Here is a 25,768-nt window from a genome sequence, read left to right as displayed (position 1 = left end):
AACGCCGGGAACTAGTCACGGGTGGGCCTTTCGGCCTCACCACTATCGTGCCAATCGGCCCTCTGCGTGGGATAGGGTTGTTCGCCAAATTCGACCTACCTAAGTACCCACACGGAGGGTAGACCGGGCGATCGCACCTCGCCGCAGGTCGACTTCGGACACGGGCCACTTTAAGCGACCCGTTCCGTACTATCGGGATAACCGAGCGGTGTTATCGTCAACCTCGACGGTTCCGATTAATTGGCGGGCGTATTTTGCCCACTACCAACCCTTTACGTGAAGTAAGATGGAGATTCAATTAAAGAAAAGACGAAGCGAAACGGGAAAAACAGTTCAACATAATTCACATTTATTCCGCGGCAAACGGAAAGCACACATATACAATTACAACAATTATGCACCAAAAGCAAATGTAACAAAAGGAACACAACAATTATGCAACAAAAGCAATTGCAACAAAAGAAACAATGCAGATCTACTACCGACTACGCGAGCACACGGCAACACTTACACAGTTTTACTTTACAGACGGCGCCGATAACACATATACTCAAAATCAAAAGAAAAGGGCCACCCTCGAATACAAGGGGGCAGACGTGGTCTGTGGGCGCGAGACCGCATAGAGCCTACCCGTCTTGTGATGAGCCGCAAAATGGCGGCGGCGCCCCGACTCTGCGCTCCTCCGCGGGCCTCGCTGGCACTGCCTGGAATGGGGTGGGAACGGGGCCCCCCTTTTCGCACTATCTCAGCGCGGGGGGGGGGAACAGGGGGAGGGGGTTGTTGATGCTCTGGGGAAAGAGGATAGCTGGCTTGCTTGGGTCCCGCGACGAGCGACTCCACTGCGCCCTCGACCGCGTTCCCGGCTTCTCCTCTCTGCAGCTCCCCGACAGACTCCGAACCCCGACAGACCGACTCTCCTCCAGACCCGTCCTGACTGCTGCTGCCACTCTTCGCTGGCGCCGCCACAACGCGCCCGAGCCCGAAAAAGAAACTCTTCTCTCCTCTCCTCGATTCGCCCCGCGCTCGGCGCTTTATAGTCAGCAGGAGAAACCATATGCAGATTTTCGGATCAGGATCGGCTCAGGGGCGGAGCCACGCTCGCCCATTGGACGGAGGAAAAGTGGGCGTGAATCATTCCTGATCCTCGAATTTGCATATACCGATTCTACTCCGACGCGCCTGGAGGCGGGGCCAAATCGCCCCGCGCTTAATGATTGGACGGATCAGAAGTGGGCGTGAATCATTCCTGATCCGACTTCCCCTCGGAAAGGCCGCTCTTTGTACCCGCGGCTCAGCGCGCGCCTTGTACGAGGCCAGGACAGCCCGACGCTCGGCGTTCACAAGCGGCACGGGAATGGCCGCAGAAGGAGAGGTGAAGGCGGTGGAGGGTCTAAAGTGGCGGTCCCTGGCCACGGTGACGCTTGGAATGGTGGTGATGCGATGATTGCGAGAGCGGGTTGTGAAGGTAAAGGTCGTGGCTGTTGGCGTTGTTGTTGTTGTTGTGAAGCGGCGTTGCGGTTGTTGTGTGATGGCGGTTGAGACGTGGTTGGTTCAAAATAAAGATAGAACAGAAAAACGGCTATCTTGAAGGGTCTCAGCCCGAATGAATGACATTTATTCCCTCTAAACAACGGGTTTGGGCTAACTACACATATACTTGCAGAGATATCTCACCGACGGGACCTGAATGGTGGTTTGCGAATTTCCTCAACCACAACACTACCCCCTCCCCTTTTTACAGACTCGTCCCGAGTCGTCAAATTTTCGTGTGCCATCATGTGTAGTTCTCCCCTAGTACGTTTTACCTACGGATCCCTGAGTGCGACATTCATGGTATTCGTGTCCCCAAAATAAATAACCTGAGGGCTGAGTAACTAACTAAACAAACCCACTCACACGGACGACTTAAATAAAATTGCCGGCGCTAAGACACACATGCCAGGGGCGCACTCATATGTACAGTACATCTTAACCTTAACTTACAAATTTTACACTAAACCATGGCCCAGGATCAATGGACTCTGCAAAAAGAAAGCAGTTAGCAGGGAGCCAGGCTGCTCGCATGCAGTCTCTGGCTCAAACAATGCAGGTGACAGGGAACGTGGCCGGCTGCTCACACGCAGTCCAAGGCCTTCCCCTTTTGAAAATGAACCCAGTGAACCACAACGGTGCATTGGCTGCACAAACGCAGTCTCCGTGCCAGCTCAAGTGGCACACGCAATGAACACAACGGATGGATGGATGGATGGATGAATGGATGGACGCAAACACGGTGCACGGGCCGCCACTGCAGGCCCGTGTTGTAGCTGCCAACAGGGTAGTTCTTGCAGCTTGCAAACTGTTGCCTTGATCCTGGCGCACATGGAAATGAACAGGGGGGGGGGGCAAAGCAAAATTGAACAGGGGCTGGTGAACAGGGGCAGTGGGCATGGCATGGCAAAGGTGAGCAGGCAACCACAGCCTGCAGAACAGGGCCATTGCAGGCAAACACAGCTGCCGATGAAGTTGGCCGGCACAGGCCTTGCAGCAACACAGCCGGCAGATGAAGCTGGCCAGCCTTCGCCGTTCAGTGGAGGTTGGTGGAGCGAGTGCAGTGGTGCTGGCCACTCGGAAGGCAGGCTCGGACCTACCCTACGGTCTTCCTCCCAACCTATCGCCTTTGCCTGTCACTGTACATACCCACCCCCTTAATTTGTAAAACCCAATTTAGCCCCAACTTTTTTTATTTATTTTTTTATTTTTACTTCCCCACTATAAATCGTCCCCTAACCCCCTTTACTGTCCTTGTTCGGCTAACCTATCCTGTCACCGAGCCTTCTCCCAACCCCTACGTTCCCTTCCCAGAGGGGAATAAGGGAGAGCTAGCGTCCTGTGTCGAGGCCCAACTCAAGCCTCAGAATGGCCTCCGCAGACTTCAGCGATCTATAACACAAAGTGGGTCCAGCGGCCCACAACGAGAGCGAAGGGATGGATGGTGCGGAGGGGTACACTTCCTAATCTACCCTAACCATTTCACTGTTCAACTACCCCGGGGCTTTCAACAAGCGCCTCACGCTTAAACTATTGCTTCTAACAACCCAGATTCCCGTCGCCTGTGTTGGTATCCTTACAATTTCGGGCCTCGCCCCCCAATTTTCTTTCCGTGCCCTCACACGGTATCATGGCTGGGACGCGTGGCCCCCTTGGCAGGCACGACCCTCTGCCGATTCTCCGATGGCACCCCCGGGCACTACACTGCCTCCGAGCCTACCAGCTCCCTAAACACCGGGGAGTGCCCCCCATGGCACCTCCCCTGAAACGCACACGTGGCAGGCTGGCTTCCCAGGCCCCTTTCCGAGGGTCACCCGTGCCCACAACACTGCCCACGCGGCTAATGGCGCCCCGGGCCCCGCACCAAGCGGACGCACCCGTGCCCACTACGCTATCCCGGCCCCCCATGGGCCCTTGGCCTACTACGGCCGACTAGCCTGGTGCCCGGGGTACCCACTCAGCGATACTCACCTTTCGCAGCCACGCTCCCAGCCCGTCAACAGGGCTCCTGCACCCCTTCAAATGGGTTTCGAGCCTACACTCCCACCAACAGCAAAACGACCTCCATTTTTCAATTTAACTAACCCCCTAACTCACTCTACACTGACCCCGGGGGTCCCTTGGGCGGGAGTCACTCCTCCCCCCAATCACTCATTGCACCATGCATTCCCCATTCGCTCTACTCACACAGACCCGCTGGCCTCACTCACTCACCAAGCACAACACAGCTCACCAACTCTTCAACACACACACCGCTGAACTCTGCCATCCTTCTAACTACATCCCCTAACTAACTCGTGCTCCCACGTCGTCCCTTACACTACAGCACGTTCCTTTTAACACTACGTAGCTAAACTACGTCCCCTCTACACACTCACTGTCTGTCACTGTCCTCATCTAATCCCATACATCCATTTTCCCATCCTAAATCTGGCTACAATCCCTCTAACTAATACATTCCACGGGCCCCATGAGGACTTGCCCTGCTCCATGGAGCCGGTCTAGCTAAGCTAACCCTTCCCCCTAACTAGTGCCATCCTGTGCCCAGGTCAAGGGGATTATCCACCCCTTGCCCGGGAATCCTGTTCACCCGAAAGTGAGGCTTGCTTTTTTTTTTATTGCGCAGCACCAGCGCGGTAACTCACAGCTCGTGCACTTTGCACCTGCCCGTGACATCATGCAGCTGCACGTGCACCTCGTCGCTCCTTGGACGGTACCATCCGGCAGGGATACCCCTCCTGCCGGATTCCAACCCCACGTGCAGCCATGACGTCACCGTGCGCATAAAAAAACACAAGCCCCACGTCTCGAGGGGTTCCCCACGCGAACACATGTGCTCTGCCCATTGGAGCTTCACACACATGCCCGCGTGGAGAACCCGTCCGGTCCAAATCCGTAATCCTGCCTAAACTTTGTCCGTCGCGGGATCGGCAACATTCACCGCGCTCGTTTCCGGACCGGGCTTCACTCCCGCAAGCGAGCACGTGGGGGCCTCGTGCGTTGCACAGCACGGACCTCGCGCTCGCTGCTGGGTGAACCCGGCACGGTCCGCGAAACCTCTGCAGCCGCTACTCGGCTTTTGTCCCTCACATGTCGCCGTCGTCGCCATTCGACCCACGCACACCTGCGTGTCACGACACTCAAACACCACTCCATTACATTCACCCTGGGAGACGCGGCTGCATGCTCACGCATGCCCACAGTCATCTCCCTCACATACAGCGACCTTGCACACACTGTCTCTCTCACACTCGGCCGCTCACTCACTCGTGCCATTTCCCTCATACACCGTGCCTCGCACACGCGTGCAGTTTCTGGCGCACACGCGGCTCCACTCACTCGCGGCCTTCCACTCACACACGCGGGGGCACTCGCCCGCGGTGCCTCATCCACACACGGCGTGCTGGGGAGCACGCCCTTCGGCACACTTGCCACCACACCACTCGCACACGGGGTCGCTTCCACACACGGGGATGCACTCACACCTTGCACCACACACACCGGGACAACCACACTGGGGATTCGTGTCCCCACAAGGGTCTCCGGGGCCTCTATACCCCCCAAGCTTTCCGTACACCCGTCCGCAGCACTCCTCCCCTCGACCTCGCTCGACACGACCGAACTCACCTGGTCGTGATCCGCCTCAAGGGGGCATACTCCCTCCCCTCGTTCCTGGAGGAGGCCATCCAGCTGCTCGCACTGGGTCTCCACCCAGTCCGCCAGCTCACCCTCACTTTCCTCCACTACCTCCGCGTGTGTGTGTGCGTCTCCAACCCCGTCCCCAACGTGTAGTCTTTCCTCTATCGTTCCCATCTCCCGTGTCTCTGTACATTTATTAGTTTCTGTTGTCCCCTCGTGTATATTAGTCTCTGCTTCTTTCTGGCGTCTTTCCCTTATCTTTATGTAGGTCAACCTTGCTTTCTCCTTAAGTCGCTCCCGTCCTTCCCTCTGTTTCACTCCTTGCTCTTTCACGATCTCCGCGTACCTCATCCTTGCTTTCCGTCTTAATTGTTCTTTTCTCTCCCTCGCAATTCCTTTCACCTCGTCTCTTATCTCCCTCGTGCACGTCTCCGTCACCCCAATTAGTTTTTCCCTCTCGGTCACCGTCATGCTTCTCGCCCAACACGTCCCCCGAATTATTTTCTCCTTTCCCGCCTCCACCGCGGGCCTGACAGCCGTTGCACTCCCTCCCAGCTCGTTCGCTCCCGCACGTGGCGTCGCCATTTTGAGCTCCGCTGCCATTGCCTTCATGTCCGCCTGCAGGCTTCGGCCTATTTGCTGCATCTCACCCCGCAGTTCTTTCATTTCTTCCTTCATTCCTTGCGCATTCGTTTCCATATTCGTTTTCATTTCGTTCATTTGCTTGTTCATGCCTTTTATTTCGTTTTTCATTTCATTTGTGTTTGTATCCATCCTCGTATTCATTGCCGCCAGCATGGCGCAAAGCTGGGCCATGTCGGGTGCACTCAGCCGAGCCGACTCGGCAAGGATGGGGGGGTTTTGGCGGAGAGGGGGAGGGGAGGTGTCATACACCGCGGCCGCCGCCGCACCTATTCGGGCTCTGGGTTCAGTTGGGCGAGTTCGTCCTGTACAACCAACATTTCCTGTTCGGGGTTTTCACCCTGGACCATGGATTCCACACATTCCAAATCCATTTCTAATACCCCCGGCTCCCGCTCGCCTTGAGACGCCATCTTATTTCTCGTAAAGCGTTAATTTAAATCGCTCGTAATTTGGAGGGAATCAGGGGTCGCTCCTCTCACCCCTGGACTGATTCCCGTGAATTTAGCTGGAGACAGGAGAGCCCGTTTTCCCGCTCTCCGACACCAGTGCCGCGAGGAGGGGGATGGGTTTGTATCCCACTCCTGACACCAGTGTTGCGAATTCGCGCCCGCCGGCGTGCGAGCGGCCACGTAACTCGAATCGCGGCACGTCGCCCACCGGACGGACAATTCCGTCGTGACCCTCTCGGACTAACGCCGGGAACTAGTCACGGGTGGGCCTTTCGGCCTCACCACGATCGTGCCAATCGGCCCCCCGCGTGGGATAGGGTTGTTCGCCAAATTCGACCTACCTAAGTACCCACACGGAGGATAGACCGGGCGATCGCACCTCGCCGCAGGTCGACTTCGGACACGGGCCACTTTAAGCGACCCGTTCCGTACTATAGGGATAACCGAGCGGTGTTATCGTCAACCTCGACGGTTCGATTAATTATTGGGCGTATTTAGCCCACGACCAACCCTTTACGTGAAGTAAGATGGAGATTCAATTAAAGAAAAGACGAAGCGAAACGGGAAAAACAGTTCAACATAATTCACATTTATTCCGCGGCAAACGGAAAGCACACATATACAATTACAACAATTATGCACCAAAAGCAAATGTAACAAAAGGAACACAACAATTATGCACCAAAAGCAATTGCAACAAAAGAAACACAATGCAGATCTACTACCGACTACGCGAGCACACGGTAACACTTACACAGTTTTACTTTACAGACGGCGCCGCCAACACATACTCAAAATCAAAACAAAAGGGCCACCCTCGAATACAAGGGGGCAGACGTGGTCTGTGGGCGCGAGACCGCGTAGAGCCTACCCGTCTTGTGATGAGCCGCAAAATGGCGGCGGCGCCCCGATTCCGCGCTCCTCCGCGGGCCTCGCTGGCACTGCCTGGAATGGGGTGGGAACGGGGCCCCCCTTTTCGCAATATCTCAGCGCGGGGGGGGGGGGAAACAGGGGGGGTTGTTGATGCTCTGGGGAAAGAGGATAGCTGGCTTGCTTGGGTCCCGCGACGAGCGACTCCACTGCGCCCTCGACCGCGTTCCCGGCTTCTCCTCTCTGCAGCTCCCCGACAGACTCCGAACCCCGACAGACCGACTCTCCTCCAGACCCGTCTTGACTGCTGCTGCCACTCTTCGCCGCCGCCACAACGCGCCCGAGCCCGAAACAGAAACTCTTCTCTCCTCGATTCGCCCCGCACTTTATAGTCAGCAGGAGAAACCATATGCAGATTTTCGGATCAGGATCGGCTCAGGGGCGGAGCCACGCTCGCCCATTGGACGGATGAAAAGTGGGCGTGAATTATTCCTGATCCTCGAATTTGCATATACCGATTCTACTCCGACGCACCTGGAGGCGGGGCCAAATCGCCCCGCGCTTAATGATTGGACGGATCAGAAGTGGGCGTGAATCATTCCTGATCCGACTTCCCCTCGGAAAGGCCGCTCTTTGTACCCGCGGCTCAGCGGGCGCCCTGTACGAGGCCAGGACAGCCCGACGCTCGGCGTTCACAAGCGGCGCGGGAATGGCCGCAGAAGGAGAGGTGAAGGCGGTGGAGGGTCTAAAGTGGTGATCCCTGGCCACGGTGACGCTTGGAATGGTGGTGATGCGATGATTGCGAGAGCGAGTTGTGAAGGTAAAGGTCGTGGCTGTTGGCGTTGTTGTTGTTGTGAAGCGGCGTTGCGGTTGTTGTGTGATGGCGGTTGAGACGTGGTTGGTTCAAAATAAAGATAGAACAGAAAAACGGCTATCTTGAAGGGTCTCAGCCCGAATGAATGACATTTATTCCCTCTAAACAACGGGTTTGGGCTAACTACACATATACTTACAGAGATAGAGATATCTCACCTACGGGACCTGAGTGGTGGTTTGCGAATTTCCTCAACCACAACAATATATATATATATATATATATATATATATATATATATATATATATATATATATATATATATATATATATATATATATAAATATATAAAAGTACAAACATATTAGGGTGGTCCAAAAAAGTCGAAAAAAATAGAATGTTGCTCCACAAGCTTAAAATTATTCTAATATGATCTAATAACGCGCTTAAATATTTTATCTTGATCGGAGGTGATTTAGAGGTCGCTCCATATGACGACTTTTAGCCGCATGACTGAAATAAATTAGGGTATGGTCAGGTACGATTACGGGTACTTCTGGATGTCCGAGGTGGAAATGGAGTGCATTTTCGAACTCTATGGGGTCGATATACTCTGGTCGCAGCTTAAATCATAAATCAGCCAACTCTTCTGTCCATGCGCGACAGGGTTGATCGCCGAATTGTCGATTTACCTAATTATTCGCACAGACAGAATTGCCGGGGATTTACACCTTGACGGGACCCGTACGGACACGAGCCGCTTTAAGCAGCTCGCGCTGTTTGCGATTGCCGAGTGCTTTGTTATCGCCAAGCCCCATCGGACCCGATTATCTTATCGGCTATTAAAAACCAGCTATTATTCCGAACGCAATTACGGCAGCTCAATGGAGGAAGGGACGCAACGAGCAGGTGTATATTCAAACAATGACATTTATTTATACATGCACATATACAAGCACGTATGCAATGAATTGGGGTTAGGGACAAGACACGAGCAAAAAGACCTACAGCAGTTGTCTATTTATTCTGTACATGCACTTAACCACAATTCTACTTGTGGGACAAGGCGCCACAGACTTCCATACAAAAACCCCAGACAAGAACAGGGAGAACAGGGCCAGTAGGCCTTTAATGTTCCGCAGAGCTGTGAGGACTGAAGGAGCTCCGCGAGACCGTGCAAGTTACCTGCCACCCTCGTGGTGACTCGCTGGGCGACCCTCGGTGTCTCGTCGTCAACATGGCAGCTGGTGTAATGGCGATTCGGTTGGTCCAGGCCTTGCCATGCGGCCTGGTCGATCGGGCCTAGCCGACGACGCCTCAGAGGAGCGAACGGGCCTTGCTCTTTTAGAGTTGATGTTCTCTTAAGAGCCCGCTCACTCCTCAGTGTAGCTCGGACCGTCTCAGGGCCCGATCATCTTGGACCGTTATGTCGCTGGCTGGCTACTTCTCTCCGGCTGCCTCCACCGATCCACAATTCTGCATAGCACTGCAGGCTTGGCTGGACTCCAGGCTCCAAACTCCGAACTGCAGACTCCAGACTCCAGACTCCAGACTCCAGACTCCAGACTCCAGACTCCAGACTCCAGACTCCAGACTCCAGACTCCAGACTCCAGACTCCAGACTCCAGACTCCAGACTCCAGACTCCAGACTCCAGACTCCAGACTCCAGACTCCAGACTCCAGACTCCAGACTCCAGACTCCAGACTCCAGACTCCAGACTCCAGACTCCAGACTCCAGACTCCAGACTCCAGACTCCAGACTCCAGACTCAACTCAGCCCCGACCTCCACTCCGAGCTCCACTCCAAACAAACTCAACTCCTGGGGTTTCAGCCCGGCCTTTTATTGGGTTCGGGGGGGGGGGTGGTGTTTGGTCTTTCACCTCTGACCCTTCACCCCCCGCTGGCTCCACCCCTTTTGTCCTTCTGATCCGATCTTGCCGTCAAACGCGAACAACACGGACGTGGTAGAAATCACCAGCTTTCGCTCCAACGAGGGAGTCCCCACGTCCGTCGGCGGAGATGCCGTTGCTGGCAAAAAGATGGCGGCATTTGTGGAGATGAAGGTGAGGAGACGTTGTTCGTTTGTTGGGGAAGATGGCGGCATTTGTAGAGATGAAGGTGAGGAGATGTTGTTCGTTGTGGCGAAGGTGGTGAGGAGATATTGGCGGTTGTTGGTTAAGGTGGTGAGGAGATATTGGCAGTTGTGGCGATGGTGGTGAGGAGATGTTGGCAGTTGTGGCAAAGGTGGTGAGATGTTGTTTAAAATAACCATAGGAAAGAATAACATGACCTCAAAGGTTCACAGCCTGGCACGTGAATAATTCCCGTTAGACATCGGTGGGGAAATCTAATCTGGACACAGACTTAGACATAACTGATCTTCGGGGAACCTGAATGATGTTCTGTGAATTTCCAGAAACCGTAACAATATGTATACATATATATATATATATATATATATATATATATATATATATATATATATATATATATTGTTGTGGGCCAGGGGTCGGGTGAGGAGACTGGGGGGGGGGAGAGCTATCTCGAGCTCCCACCCGACTCCACGCAATCACAGGCCGTCGTACATGGATAACTCCATGACGTGGTGGGTCGATAACCGACCGTGAACGCCAATAACTCAACCACATGACTTAGGGTCATCTGTCTATTGGTTAACCAGGTTACTTAATTAATCACGTGACCTAATTACTGGGGGACACGCCCTCAGTATGCCTTGTCCGAAACAGATCACCTTTCCGCATCAGATGCAGCCGAGCGACACTGCCAAGGACGTACCGGCAAAAAGGAACGGATCGTTGGGAAGAAAGTCCCGGCTAGGCAAGGATACGGACCATGCTGGATCAATGAAAGAAAAGACAAAAACGAGCTGGGAACATTTCTACTAATAATTTATAAACAGGCAGGTGAGGAAAGATATGTGGCACAGTGAATGTAGTTTATTGTTGTGTGTAAGCAGAGATAGGAAGAAAAGTGTGGTGTGACAATAATACAAGCAACTTACAAAAGCAGACACAGGGAAGGTTATCCGATGTAATTCTTCCACACTCTTAACTTAAACGATGCCAGGCGACATCACAGACACACACACACACACACACACACACACACACACACACACACACACACACACACACACACACACACACACACACCAATGAAGAAGAGTTAATGAGAAGAAAAAGGAGAAGAGATGAGACTCACAGTCTCTAAATAATTTGCACCAGAGCCAGGTTAACCATTAGGCAGGCAAGGCATGTGCCTTATTGCTTCAGTCACATTTGGCTAGGCAGCCGTAGGGTCTAAAAAATCTACGGCCACTAGCAATTATAGGACGGCCGCAGTATTTCCACGGTCACACAATGTTGCAGTCACATATGTTTTTATTTTTCGGGTTTCCCAACCTTGACCGAACCCAGTGTGAAGACTCTGTTCTCCGGCCCGGCATGAAGAGAGTCAGTCGAAGAGGATTCACTAAAATGCAGTTTTATTGAAGTACCACATGCCAGCGGAGGTGATGTTAGCAGCTCAACCAGTCAGTGGAGAGCTACCAAAACCACACTGAGTCTTACATTCAAAAACTCTCCCTTATATACAATGTATCTCTTATTCCAATCTCTCTCTGGTTATACTTTAACCCTAGTTGGTGTGACAAGATCTCCAAATGTGTACTCAGATATGAGCTAAGAGTTTTCCCTTGCCTCCCGCAAGGGAGGGTGGAACAATCGAACAGCTTATTTTTGGGCCCAGCAATTATCTTAGACAATCCCTCTCCCCTGCCCAGGATTCTTATCACTGTGGAGTGTTTGAAGGACAAACAATAACCCCCTATTAAGTTCACAAAGATGGTAAGAGTAGGGACATATTTAGCTTCAAACTAAACAAGAGCCCAGGAGTGGAATGCTTGAGAAAAACAAGATAAAGTTTAGCTTTACATGAGAAAGGACATGTCTTGGTTTGTTATCACTAAAATAACAGCCAGTGCCTTCAGAGGGCATCTGGTGGACTGACTCACTGGTAAACAGTGCCACTAAAACTATAGAGAGTTTTAAAATGCATTACAGAGTATATAAAAATGGGTTCGAATCCCTACATCTAACTAATATATATGTATTAATTATGGATCAGATCTGACCATAAAATAGCACTCCTCACAGTCCCTCCTTGGTCACATTTGACCATACTTCGCCATTTCCCAAGCTCACCGAATAGGTGGGCCTTCATTTGACGGCTGAGTTGACCATCCCGAGGCGAGTTGACCATCATCTAATGGGTGAATAAATGTAAATGCACTGTGCATTATTTTAATAGTTAGGATTTTTACACCCCTTATAACAACACGCCTTCACCTTGACGCCATTGACAACGTGCCTTCGACCACGTACGTGGGCGGAGTTTTCTCGGCCACCAGAGCTCCGACTCGGCCCCAGAGAGATGGAATGTTCCCCCCGACCAATGGGAGGCGTGAGACGACTCAGACACCGACGTTCACACGAACCCCGGACCAATAGGAGGCAACTGGGGTCCCTGCCCTTGCACCCCATCCTCCCCCCCCCCCAATAACAATGCAATCAGGTACACATCGTTTGTGACTTTACCGAGTTGAAAGTTGAAGTTCACAGAAACTGTATCATAAGTACAAATGCTACAATTGAGTGCTGAGTTGTAGATCGCGATGAAAAAGAGAGGGGGGGACATTGCAAGTGCAAATCGCAGAGCCAATATTGATGAGCCGGTGTAACAGTTTAACTACCCCCCTGGACGGGGGGGGGGTACTTGTCCTCGGATTAAAAATAGAAAATGGATAAAAAATGTATGTAAAGAACATGAACAACGAGAGGGAGATATTTTTCGTTTAAATCGATGTTTAGCCATAGGGGGGCAAGTTATCCAGGGAAGGGGGAGACTTATCCTAGGACAAGTACCCCCCCCGGGGGGGGGGGGAGTTGTCCAGGGGGTGACTTATCCTGTTACACCGGCATGTTTAGCCCCTGAAAATTGTTCAATTTAGATGCTCTTTGCTATGTTGCATTCTAAGGATTTAATTTGACTTTTGCTCTGTTTCTTTGAAATAATTAAATTAATAAAAAGAGGTGCTTTTAATTTCAAACTTCTTCTTGGTGCCAAAGTTTATGATTGCGATCATAAACCAGATGTAAACGTGCATTCATACTTTTATTGTTGCTTCTACTTTTCATCCTAACTCTTCAAGATCTACAACCATGCAAATCCCCTCGAACCCCTCCCCAAATGCACAGTGGAAGGTCCACAGATAAGCTTGGCAGGGGGTCCTCCTTCTGATTCCCCATTTTTAATCTTTCTTTCCCTCTTCCTCATACACTGTAACTGCTATTAACACAATAACTTTGTTTGGGGAAGTTGTCACTAGAGGATCCAGTAAACCTGAAAACGACGGCCCAGACAGCATTTGCTGAAGTACCCACTGCCATGTTGTTAAGTGGTGCCGAGCACTCTGTTCCGTTGGAGTGCTCGTGTGAGCATTTTGAATCAAGCAAGCTGCTTGCTAATGGAACGCACCCACGGTATTGGTACAACACAGGCATGATGGACCGAATGGCCTCCTCCTGCATCGGATTTCCTTGCTGAACAAATATAAATGTAAATTTTAATTACCTGCATTAATCCCTTCTGGTGTATATTATTTATCAAGTTGGTGTGAATGGATAAACACCAGAGGCCTTTTCATGGGGGATTCAGATGTGGACCATGGTCTGCCTTGTGAGGACCCTCGGCACGATAACACATTCATCTCCGATACAACAACAAAAAAATTAACTTTTCTTTCCTGAAAATTCTGTTATGGGCGAGCAAAGAGGATCCTTTAGAAGATAACTTGAAGCAAAACAGCACTGCAGTGGACATGTCTATCTGTTCAGTGCTCAGGCACAAACCAATACTGCTCGCTTTTATCAATTACTGGCTACCAGCACAGTATTGATGACAAAGAAAACTTATTTGGGGAAAGTTAATATTTAAACATCATAAGTTGATGAATTTGGGTAATATGCGAGATATCCCTTAACCCTGCCTGTGTAGATTGTACAGAAAAATATGTTAAAAACCTGGGGGGGGGGGGGCAATGAAAATGTTGTTCCACCTCGTAAAAAAAAAGAAGGGGTGGGGGCATGTCACCCCCCCCCACTCCCTGACATATATGACACAAGAATGAGCCAAATGGCCTTGTGTGTTGAAGATCCCTCATACAAACGTGTTGATTTGCCTTGTACAGCTATAACAAAGCCAACTCGTTCCTGCAATTAACATTTTCCTTCATCAGCTTTGCTTCAGCATTCCATCCCATGTAAATGTCGGCACGAACCTGTTTCATCCGCCTTCACATTTGATTTACTTCAAATGGCTTCAACCTTCCATATCCAGTACAGCTTTCCCAAAGTACTGCAGTTGCAGCCCGGCCAACTTGTTTTTTTGTGTCATCTTCACAAATCCCGGTTTTTATTACTTATCCTCCAATATACACCTTCCATATGCCACCCACACTTGTTCTCCTTCGTGTTCAACATTATTCTTTACCTCTTAATGCTTTGCAATTATCATACATGGTGTGTTCAACTTTCATCCAAACTTTGTTTCCCAGCATACCTTGTCAGATTTTCTCAGGTGTGCGACAGGCTCCATACCGTCTCTAAAACATGAAACATTCATTCGTATTTCCTAACTTCGAGGGTTCAGCAAATTATAATGTTAACATGAAAACAAAAGGCCCAGTGGCAATGTAGTGAAAGCCTTGTTGTATTTCCCTCACTGGTGTGTTGTTTTGATTCCCATGACAACTCAACAGAAATTTCCACACCCTGCAATTAAGGGGTGACATACCCGGGATTGGTTCTGGGCCACGGAAGTGTTCCCCACCCGTCGTTAATACAACAGTCTAATGTACCATGCAAAAATAATGCTACTTCCACTCCACACATTCAATGCGGTTGTTTAAGTGATTGAGCACCATATGGAATGGATCACCAATGTATATTCTATGCATAATCCATATTCATTGATGATGTAAATGTTCAACTCCAAACCAGATCAGTATCTACATTCATAAATTACACTCATGGTGGGTGTGTCAGTCACATGTCTTAAAACATGGAAGCACGAGATAAATGTTGCATTAATGAAGAGTCTCCAAAGGGCAGGCCAATCAATTCTTCACTTGTTCCAATTTGAACTTAGCATGCATGTGTGCATCTATTGGTATTTTATGATTGCTTTGTTGAGGATAAATAAAAAAACGAACAAGTTCATTCCATAAATTAATCAAGTATATTCTACAATCCTTATAAACAAAAGAATGTTACACACATTACAATATGTATATTTCATATACGAGCAAAGAACCTGTACATTCCCTTTTATGATGTATGATTTATACTGGCTTCCACGAGGTGGGACTATAGGATACACATTTGCAAAGAGACAATTGGGATCTCCTTCGACCCTGACTTATGAATTATTTTAACCCCTGCAAAATCTCCCCGTGCACACATCACTTTAACCTATTCTGTCCAGCGCTTTAGGAATGCATATAAATCAAACAATCCCAAAGACACTTCTCAAATATATATGGAACTAGCAACGGTACCCGGCATTGTCCGGTGCTGTTCTAATCATGTTGGTACTTTGAAGAAATCAATTTCTTTTTTCCTATTTTTGGCGGGGCATAAAACACTTCCCTACACCCACGAAGGTATGGGGTCAGGTATCCTTTAATATATCACCTTTGTCATAGATACAAAGCCTTAGGCACTACAGAGCGATTTAGAAAAAAACAATCCAACCTTTTTCTTCAAAATTGAACAAAAATAAAAATTGCCGGAAACATTTCCAGGCACTCACTGATGAACCACTGAAAGTTTGACGAAGATCCGTTTGGCCATCTCTGAGGAAAATGGTGACACACACAGACACACAAAGGGCTCTCATATAGTATAGATGATGCCCTCACGAGAAAGAGATAAAATAAAAACAATGACCCATACTATTCACGAGAATTTAATCAAACCTCTTTTATCTACAATTAAACTTTACCATATTTGAACCATAAATTCCTTGTTAAAACGTCTATTAATTTAATATATTCATAAAATAATTTGCCATAATGCAGAAAGAAAATCTCTATTTTAACAATTGCGCTTTAAATTAATCATCCCAACTCACAAAGCCAAATACAATAGTGTATAAAGCCGGTCACAAGAGGATTCAAACCCTGTTAGCCAAGGAACCGTTTCATCAGAGCTCGTGTTTAAATGATAGAGAACTTCCTGCCATGAGCTTCTTGTAAACCTCGTCGAATATCTCGTTTTGAGCCACAGTCAGATGATTCTTCCAGTCTCCAACTTCACCTGGAACATTTTTTATAGGGAGGAGGGGAAAGAGTTACTTGCATTTCACATATGGGATATCTAGTTTCTAATGGGGTGACGAGGGCATGAAATATACAGATTTGCTCGTTAAGACGTAAAGAAAATAATATACTGGAGAAGGAATGTCCACTTATCAGTCCGAGTTGTTTATTCTTCAAATTTACGAATCATTATCCTAACCTTAAACAGGTTAATATCACCGCCTGATTAACAAAGATTAACTGTTAAAGTTCTGGATTTGTACAACTATGTTATCAACATTTTGTCATAAATTTGACAGGATGTTGGAACAACAGAAAGACAGGGAGTCTAAAATGAGAAAAATAAGTGAATTAAATAAAGAAAGAACCCACAATTACAGCATAATTTTATTTTAAAATAGAGAGACAAATAACCAAGGAAATGTCGAACAAGAAAGGCCTTCGTCCAGGACTGTGGGAACATCCACTTTTTGACAAGTCCCTTTTACAGACATCACAATCACTAAAAATGTATCACCCATCCATACTCAAGCCAACGAACAATTCTGTCAATGTCTTCTGCCAGTATCCATCTGGGTTCCTATTTCATTTGAGTTTATACTGATTTACTGATTCTGCTGGAGCTACCTTTCCAGGGATGCCATTCCATGAATTAACTACTCTGAGTGAATGATCCACTTCTCTTTTTTTCTTGACAAAAGTGAGGTTCATGGAAGAGCAAAGTAGAACTGGCAATGTGACAAATAAAGAAATGACCAAAAGGAAAGGGAAAGAAGAGGGAGGATAGAATGAAGCAGTGAAACTATTAAATAAGAGATTTGGGTGAGAAAAGGTTAATGGGGACGATATAAATCATGTGTCAGAATTTGAGATGACAAGAGATGGTAGTGCACAGCTTGCTTAAAACCCTCGAAGGAAAAGTAATGCAGAACAGCTTCTGGAAAGTGGTGAGTCAGATGGGAGATGTGAAGAATAAAAGAGTTGAGGTGTGCAGTCAGCCTGGATTTTGGATGTTTAAGAAGGATGGGTTACTGGAAGAACACACACATCCTGGAACAGATAGGGAGGGTCAGAGGACAGAGCAGTTGGAGCAATATAGGGAATATCCTTGCCTTACGACTGTCCTAACTCTCCTCTGCTTTATTCTTAGGCTATGGCCCCGGTTCCTGTCACTGCCCATTCTGCTGAAGAATTCGTCCTCCTTCATTATCTTATACATCTCTATCAGGTCCTTTCATAACACTGAACAACAAAAATTTTTTACTGGAGATGTGTAAAGTGATTTAGACTAATTTGGGTATGCTGATTTCAAAAATCATAACCGTTTTGCTGTATCACGTCAGGATTTTCAGTAACAGAAATATTCCAATTGCCTAGAAGTCAGGATTTCAATGAAATTTACAAAAATTCATTTATTCATTTATTTCATCATGAATGCTTCAAAATTATAGAAATTACAGAAAAACTCCACTAGAATGGAATTAAAAATGCTTTAGGCATTTGGCTTTGCGTTTGTGCTGCTCTGTGTCAGTTTCACGATGCAGGAACCAGCAGAAATCGCCCATCATGTTCGGGTTGTGCCGCCCTTGGTAACGCGTCTCCATGAGTGAAATCTCTTGGTGGAATCGCTCGCCGTGCTCATCCGAGACTGCTCCCAAGTTGTCAGGGAAGAAGTTCAGGTGCTGGTGTAGGAAATGGATTTTCAGGGACATCCTGGAGCCAAGTTTCCTGAAGGACTCCAGCAGCTGCTGCACTATTTCTTCATAGTTGTCCACGCGCTCGTTCCCCAAGAAGTTGTCCGTCACAGCTTTGAAGCTCCTCCACGCTGTCAGCTCTTTGGGGTTTAGAGTTGTTGGAAAAGTTTCGTCCTTCATAATCTGTCGGATTTGCGGTCCAACAAAGACACCAGCCTTGATCTTGGCCTCCGACAAGGTGTTGCCAAACTTTTCCTTGAGGTATGAAAACCCACGCCCATTCAGATCCATTGCCCGTACAAAACTTTTCATCAAGCCGAGCTTTATGTGGATTGGTGGAAGGAAAACCTTGGCTGGGTCGACAAGGGCGACATGCTTCACGTTGTGTCGACCAGGTACATGCTCTTTTCGCTCTTCCCAATCTTTCTTCGTCCAGTGATTCTTGTCGTCTCTGCTATTCCAGAGACAAAGGAAGCACATGTATTTCGTGTAGCCTGACTGCAGCCCCAACAAAAGCGCCACCACTTTCAAGTCTCCGCAGATGTGCCAGTTGAAGTCATTGTACTTGATGGAATCAAGCAGCTGCCGCATAGTCTCATAGGTCTCTGTCATGCCGAACGCGTGAGCCAGTGGGACTGATGGTTTCTCGTTGCCATTGTGGAGCAAAACAGCCTTCAAGCTGTTCTTCCCCGAGTCGATGAAGAGGCGCCAGTCTGCAGGATCGTGATCACACCCAAGTTCTTTCAACAGACCGTTGATGTCACTGCAGAATGTCATCGTGTCTTCCATCTCAAAGAACTCAGCCATGTCTCTGTGACGTGCTCTGAACAAGGATATCTTGGTGTTAGGTTCAAGTAGATTCCACTGCTGCAGCCTTGATCCAAGCAGCTCTGCCTTCGCCTTTGACAGCGAGAGATCTCTTACAAGATCATTTAAGTCTCCCTGGTTCAGAAGGTGTGATTCTTGAGTGTCGGGTTCAAAAGGTTCATCATCACCATCCTCTTCACCACTGCTTACAGCTATGTTCTGATCAGCTGGAGGTGTTGGAACGGGGTTCTCGTCATCATGAAGCACAGGTTTACGAGCAGAGACGCAGTCAGCGTACTTGATGTGACCTTTAGTCTTCTTGTTGAAGCCGGCGATGCTTGTGCAGCAGAAATAACAATCATCATGATGATTCTGCGGCTCACGCCATATCATGGGCACCGCAAATGGCATGCTCACGCGCTTGCCCACCAACCACTGAGTCAAGGTTGTGTGACAGCTTGTGCAGCAGATGTGTGGTGCCCAGCTCTGTTCTTGGTCCCCCACCTTACACCCGAAGTAGTGAAAGTAGGCGGCCTTCATTTTCACTGCTGTAGATATACTTCGCTGTTGATCTTTTTTGGTATACCGACCACAGACATAACAGAAGTTGTCAGGATGATTGGTACAGGAACGCCTACTCATCTTTATCTGAAAGAAAGAAATATAACACAAGTTAACAACAATTGTACGAAATAGACATGTTAAAGACATATGTAAATTTCATTGAAATCCTGACTTCCAGGCAATGGGAATATTTCTGTTCCTGAAAATCCTGACGTGATACAGCAAAACGGTTATGATTTTTGAAATCAGCGTACCCAAATTAGTCTTAATCACTTTACACATCTCCAGTAAAAAAAATTTTTTGAAATTTGTTGTTCAGTGTAATCACCTCCTTTTTAACGCATAAAGTCATGTCTCCTTCAGCTGCTCCTCATAGCTTCATCCAGCTATGAGCGGAATCAAATTGAGTAGCTCGATGCTGAACCTCCTCAATGAAAGCAATGACCTTCCTTGGATGTGATGACCAAAACTGCACACAACATTGCTGATGAAGCCTCACCAACTTCCTATGCATTGATAACAATACCTCTTTTGATTTACGATTCACCCCTCAATGAATAAAATCAAAACATTGTCAGCTTTACCTGGAGCTGCGTGGCACTGCGTTGTGTCTGCTTAACCATCACCTCCCCCTTCCCTCACCTCCCATATCTTTAAAGTCTTTGCTGCGATTCAGCCAGCATCAAAATCGAACCACCGATCTCCCAGACTCAGAGCAGATGCCAGAACTACAATACCAATGATTCTGATTGACCCTGTACCTACTGTTGCAATCCTCCGAAAAAAACGTTCCCTATATCAGCTGTTTATCCATGTACGACTACAAACGCCTTACTTCCTGGCCAAACACGATGTTATTTAACCTTCCTTAAATATCCCTTAGTCCCCCCGCCCCCCCCTACCTGCCCCCAACCTCTTTGAACTAACCCAACTGTGGATCTGTGATACTTCATACAGAATGAAAAAAAATATACCAACCTCAGCATCACCTTCCCTCACTTCACTCTTACAAACACCTGCCTTCAACAGCACCACCTCCACCTGCCCTTGCCCCACCTTCAAAATGGTTGCTTGACTTTTCTCATGGGCTCAACAACTTCAACCAAGTGTTTCACTAATCAACCAATGCACAAGACCACCTTTAGACCTGCTTTAGCCGTTCAGGTCACATTTGGAAAATTAAGTTGTTGATAACAAACCTTTTCTCATGAAGGGTGAAATGGATTGGTCCATGATGAAAGAAGGAATAGTCTTGTAGTTGGTCATCGGATTGCCTTTCATTTTTGCAAAGCTTGTGTGGTGCACGATACGATCAAGGGTGTCCTCTGAAAGATCCTTATCCAAAAACTTTGCCACCTTGGTTACCTCTCGACGAAGGTTCTGGTGTGAAAACAGACAAATTCCATTTATTGTTCACATTATATTGACATGACGATGTTCATGTAAATTACCCCGAGTCCCACTGGAAGTTTTACCTCTGAAGACGAACTGAGGGGTGAAAGGCCATGTGAATTTGGCAACCACTGTGTTCATGCACTGAGGTTGAACCCCAGACTGTATTTTAAGCTCCTACACATACTACGGTGGCAGACCTGCTTTGGTGAATCCTCCCCTCTTCCTTCGTATGCAGCACACGATTGCGGGTAGCATCATTGCAGGTAGCATCATTGCAGGAGGGTGTGGCTGTGCCACTGATAAAATTCTGCATTAGCAGTACACTGGTACTCATTTTGCCAACCTCAGAAGGATGACAGGCTGATTCAACCCCACCGAGTGTTACTTGAATGCAAAAATAGGGGCTCAAACTCAGGACTACAATGTCTTTTGGCGAAGTCAGAGGGATCGTTCTACAATGGAAGGTTACTTTAATTCATTGGCCTTGCTTACCTTTTCTTGCTTGTTTAGCTTCCCAAACAATATGGCACCTGCACACTACATCATGGGTGCAGAACCCCCCCACCCCCACCCGATACCTGCCTTCACCAAATAGTTAACCCACCCACAGGGGCATTGTCATGACAACATAATAAAATTATTTTCATGATTGATTATCAGGATTAACACACTTCATTTCACACAAACCTCTTTCATGTCCTCAAAGAAAATGAAGAGAACTCGATGCTTTTCCTTGTTTTCCCACCATCCCCTCACGTGGTCCCACCAAGAGCCGTAACTAACTGCAAAACAGAGCTGTCTCCATAAAAGTGAAACTTACCATGGACGTGGTAAAATATTTTGGTAAAAATACCGTTTAGGATCCAGGAAAAAGGGAAGATCACCAAATGAATTTTGGACGTGAAAATTGGATTCCTGTTTAAGAATGTGATTAAATTTTAAAATAAATCATTGGTCTTGGTTATTTTTTTTTTCAAGGCTCAAGGAAGAGTGAGTACACTGAATGGATCAGGACATAACAGGACAAAATGAACAGTAGAAAGAGAGGAGGGAACACCAACAGCAGAGTTGAAGGACAAGATCGAGGGAGATTTGGACAAACAATGGATATGAGGAGGGGGGAATGGGGGGGGGCAGGAAAGGATGCATCGGGTGGACAAGATGGATACAGAAGGAAACTTTCAGGATAGAAAAACTTAAAATTTGGAAGGAGGAGGGCTTGAATTGGGATGGGGGATTAACAATGTGAGAAAAGATAATGATTTTAGATTGCGGAAGTTCTGAGATGGTGGTGAACAGCTCGTTTGAAGACCTGGGGGGAAGAATGAGATTGAAAAGAATGTGAAAGTTGGCTCCACAGGTGAGAGAAAGAAAAGAGTAATGAATGAATGTAGGTGAGCAGTCATTTGGGATTTTTGGAGTTTCACCATAAGGGTTTACATGGCATCAAGCTAAGAAAGGTGTTAAACAGTGGCACCAGCCTAGAGGGGGAGAGCAGTCACTCCATCAAGCTGCGGATGAAAGTCTTGTAAGTGGATAAGAGTTCCGGACTGCCAAGGAAGGAACTTGCATGATGGAGGATGTCCAGTCAATGACTGGCTTTGGATGCCAACTGAGAAATATGATTTGTCCATGAAAGATCACAGCTGATGTTACGACCCAACATTTTAGAAACTGAACTTCTTCAAGAGAATTGATAAGAATGTAGATGGGAGGGGTTTGCCAGATGGTACTTTTGGAGAGAGACAGAGTGTAAGTGTGAGTGTGAGATTAGTAAGGATAAAAAAAACATATTCCAAGTGTTTGACAAGTTTGTGATTATTGCAAAGTCTGAAGAGGGGGAATAGGTTGCTGCCTGCCGATCTGAAAAGATGAGGGATGTCACGACAGAGGATGGAGTCATCAGCAAATAGATAAAGAGGATTTTCCAGAGAATCAGAGAGATCACTGATAAAGATCAGGAATAGGACCAGGGCAAGAACACTGCCTTGGGGCACTCCAGCTTGAACAGGGAAAGGGATGAAAGGATTCCATTGAGAGCCACATGTTGGCTATGATTCAGATCAGAAACAGAATTTGTATGCTGGTGAGATCAGGTGAGATCAGGTTGGACTGAGTCAAACACAAATATGACAAAACAGCACAACAAGGTACGGTTTAACATGGAAGATTGGATGAAAATACAAACGACAACACAGGAATGAAAATGCACAAAAAGAACGGATGGATTTGGTCTGGAAAAACAAACAAGCTGAGCTTTGATCAACTGGAAGGAGAAACTGCAGATCCAACATCCTTGTGCAGCAGACCATAAATCATAATAATGCCAAAGGATGATAAGTGCAAATGTATTTTGTGAATAATGCTAAAGAGTGGTTAGAGTAAATCCTGCAGACAAATTAACAAGTGTCTGAGCAGTGCAAGCTTAAACATACCGCGTCCAATTAGGTAGTTTGTGAAGAACTCTTCCCAGGTACCAGGATCCGACTCAAACTGCACCATTCGCGCAAAGTTGAAATACGACACCAGAACGTCCTTTGCATTTCGAGCAACATAAATGATCTGGAAAAGAACATGACAGATATGTATTCACACCGTAAGAACCTGAAATTGAGCCAGACACAAACTGTCATGTCCAAAAAGAGGGATTTAAATACAATTTTAAAAAACCTGAGTATTCTCAGCATCAAACAAAAACTACAACCAAATGATGAAAACACTCACTTATGCAACACTGAAAATAAATGGTGGTGGTGCTAACCACATCTGCCAAACCCAAGTTAATAATTTATTTAAACGGAAGCAAGGTGATGTGATCATCTTGCAGGAAACTCATATCACTGATAAGGTTGAACATGACTGGTGCAGCATTTTTAAAGGTAAATGTTTCTTTAGTAACATGCCTTCCCTATCTGCTAGAGTTGGGTTTTTTATTGTTAAAACCAGGACTTGCAGCTGAATCTTGCCTCTTTCAGGAGGTGATAAAGGGCCGCTTTGTTTCCCTGGAATTGGTGATTAATAACTTAAAATTTATCATTTTTAATGTATATACACCAAGCGAGATCTCAGACCGAAAAACTCTTTTCAGTGGTGATTAACCATTTAGAATTGTTTGATTTCAATCAGTGTATATGCCTCGGGGGTGACTTCAATTGTACATTTGAGCCCAAATTGGACAGAAACTCACCGGAACCACATCCCGAAGGCCATGTTGATTTCTCCCATTTTCTTTCCGTCGCCAGTTTCCTTGATGTATGGCACTTGATGCAAGGTGTATACATGGTGTTGATGCTCCAATGGTCATGTGCCCTTAGCGAGGCTTGACCGACCGCTGGTACATCACCCCATGTTTTAAGAATCTTTTCCCCTTCACGTTCTCTGACTACCACATGGTCACTGTGGGCCTATATTGTCCCCAATTCCATCATAGAAGTACTTATTGGAAATTTAATACTAGTCTTCTTGATGATGCCACTTTTAAGGAAGCTTTATGCAATCTCTGAATAGCGACAGCTGAAAAAAAGCCTTATTTCCAATCCAGTAACGTTTGGTGGGACAATTTGAAAACCCATATACGGCTGTTTTGTCAACAATTTCATTCGTATAGAACTCATACAAATCGAATCACATTAGCCCGGTTCGAACCCAAAATTCTCAAACTTGAGAACAAACTGGCAAAACAAGAAAATGAGACAAATTATAAATTGCTTCTCGAAAAAAGGACTTAGCTTAGAGAGAGTCTTTGCAGGAAAAGGCTGCAGGATCATTAGTTCGGCTTAGAATCCATAATCTAAAAGTATCGGATAGCCCTAGTAAATCCTTTTTCCACCTCGAAGCCGAAACCAAGCCATCTCGGCTTATTTTATCAGTTTTGGACAGCAGTGAAAACGTAATTACAAATTCTGACGAGGCAAAAAATACCATTAGAAAGTTCTATTCAGAACTATTCTCAAAAAAGATGTTTGTGAGGATAATATAAACCTCTTTACCTCCCATCTCCCATCCCTGACTGAGACTCAGCATCTGGAACTGGAGGTGTCGTTAACCCTCGCAGAATGAGAACGAGCCCTGGGTGAAATGGACTCTGGAAAGGAACCCGGAATTGATGGCATGCCTCCTGAATTTTATTTGGAATTTTGGGACCTTTTAGGTCCGGAAGTCTTGAACATATTCCAAGAATCTTTGCAATCTGGTCTCATGCCATTAAGTCTCCGGAGAGTAGTGGTGAGTCTCCTCCCAAAGTCGGGTGATCTCCGATGGATGGAAAATTGGCGACCGGTTTCTTTACTTTGTACCGACGATAAACTTTTCAAAAGCGATGGCAAATCGACTGAAGAAAGTCATTGGTGATCTTGTCCTACCTGATCAGGCTTTCTGCATCCCCGGTCGTTCCATTTATGATAACATTTTCTTGGTTCGGGATGTAATGTGTGCTTGTTATGATCAAAAGGACTTTGGTATTTTTTTTTTTTTTTAGACTTGGAAAAAGCTTTCGACAGTGTTGATCACGTTTTCTTGTGGCGGATCCTCAAAGCATATGGATTAGGGGTGAATTTCAGAGCCTTTATAGCTTTATTGTACACTGACATATTTAGTATCATGAAGGTTAACAATTAATTGATTTCCCAATACAGGTTCAGAGAGGGGTGCGGCAGGGTTGCCCAGTTTCAGGCTTGCTCTTTGCGTTGGCAATAGAACCACTACTTTGTACACTGAGGGAGAATATCTCCAGTCTAACTTGCTTTCCAAGGAGTCCTCTGTTGAAGATTTCTGCTTATGCTGATGATGTTTGCGTCATCAGCAGGAGCAACAAAGATATCGCTGCACTCAGAATCCCTGAGAACTTTTTTCCTGGCTTCTTCCCTAAAAGTTAATTGGAAGAAAAGTAAGGCACTGTGGGTGCCATACCTTAAAAATTCCCTTCCTGTCTTGACACCTCCACCACCACTTACAGAAAACC

General features: G+C 47.1%; 2 protein-coding genes and 1 long non-coding RNA gene across 6 annotated transcripts in view; 1 reads left to right on the top strand and 2 right to left on the bottom strand.

Annotated features, from left to right (window-relative positions):
• LOC147026847 (sulfotransferase 1 family member D1-like) overlaps positions 1–11,508 on the bottom strand; it is a 77,193-nt gene extending 65,685 nt beyond the window's left edge. Inside the window, exon 1 of one of the 2 annotated variants that reach the window (XM_085882684.1) lies at positions 11,373–11,508. In XM_085882684.1, the coding sequence (XP_085738810.1) occupies positions 11,373–11,416 (44 nt within the window). In that variant the 5' untranslated portion in view covers positions 11,417–11,508. The remainder of the gene's footprint in view (positions 1–11,372) is intronic. The other variant, XM_085882686.1, reaches the window with a different exon arrangement.
• Positions 1–25,768, top strand: part of LOC147026846 (uncharacterized) — a 39,793-nt gene that overhangs the window by 1,667 nt on the left and 12,358 nt on the right. The window lies entirely within an intron of this gene.
• The window catches only part of LOC147026845 (sulfotransferase 1C2-like), a 58,740-nt gene continuing 48,664 nt past the window's right edge, over positions 15,693–25,768 (bottom strand). For all 3 annotated transcript variants that reach the window (XM_085882690.1, XM_085882691.1, XM_085882692.1), the window contains 4 exons: positions 23,244–23,370; positions 21,496–21,590; positions 20,613–20,793; positions 15,693–16,346 (listed from right to left, as the gene is read on the bottom strand). In XM_085882690.1, the coding sequence (XP_085738816.1) occupies positions 16,234–16,346; positions 20,613–20,793; positions 21,496–21,590; positions 23,244–23,370 (516 nt within the window). In that variant the 3' untranslated portion in view covers positions 15,693–16,233. The remainder of the gene's footprint in view (positions 16,347–20,612; positions 20,794–21,495; positions 21,591–23,243; positions 23,371–25,768) is intronic.

Source organism: Eptatretus burgeri, chromosome 5 (assembly GCF_056783735.1).
Source record: "Eptatretus burgeri isolate ZD-2024b chromosome 5, Ebu_testis_v1, whole genome shotgun sequence".
Classification (NCBI taxonomy): Eukaryota; Metazoa; Chordata; class Myxini; order Myxiniformes; family Myxinidae; genus Eptatretus; species Eptatretus burgeri.
Note: the sequence above shows the minus strand (reverse complement) of the source record. Positions and strands in the feature narration are given on the sequence as shown.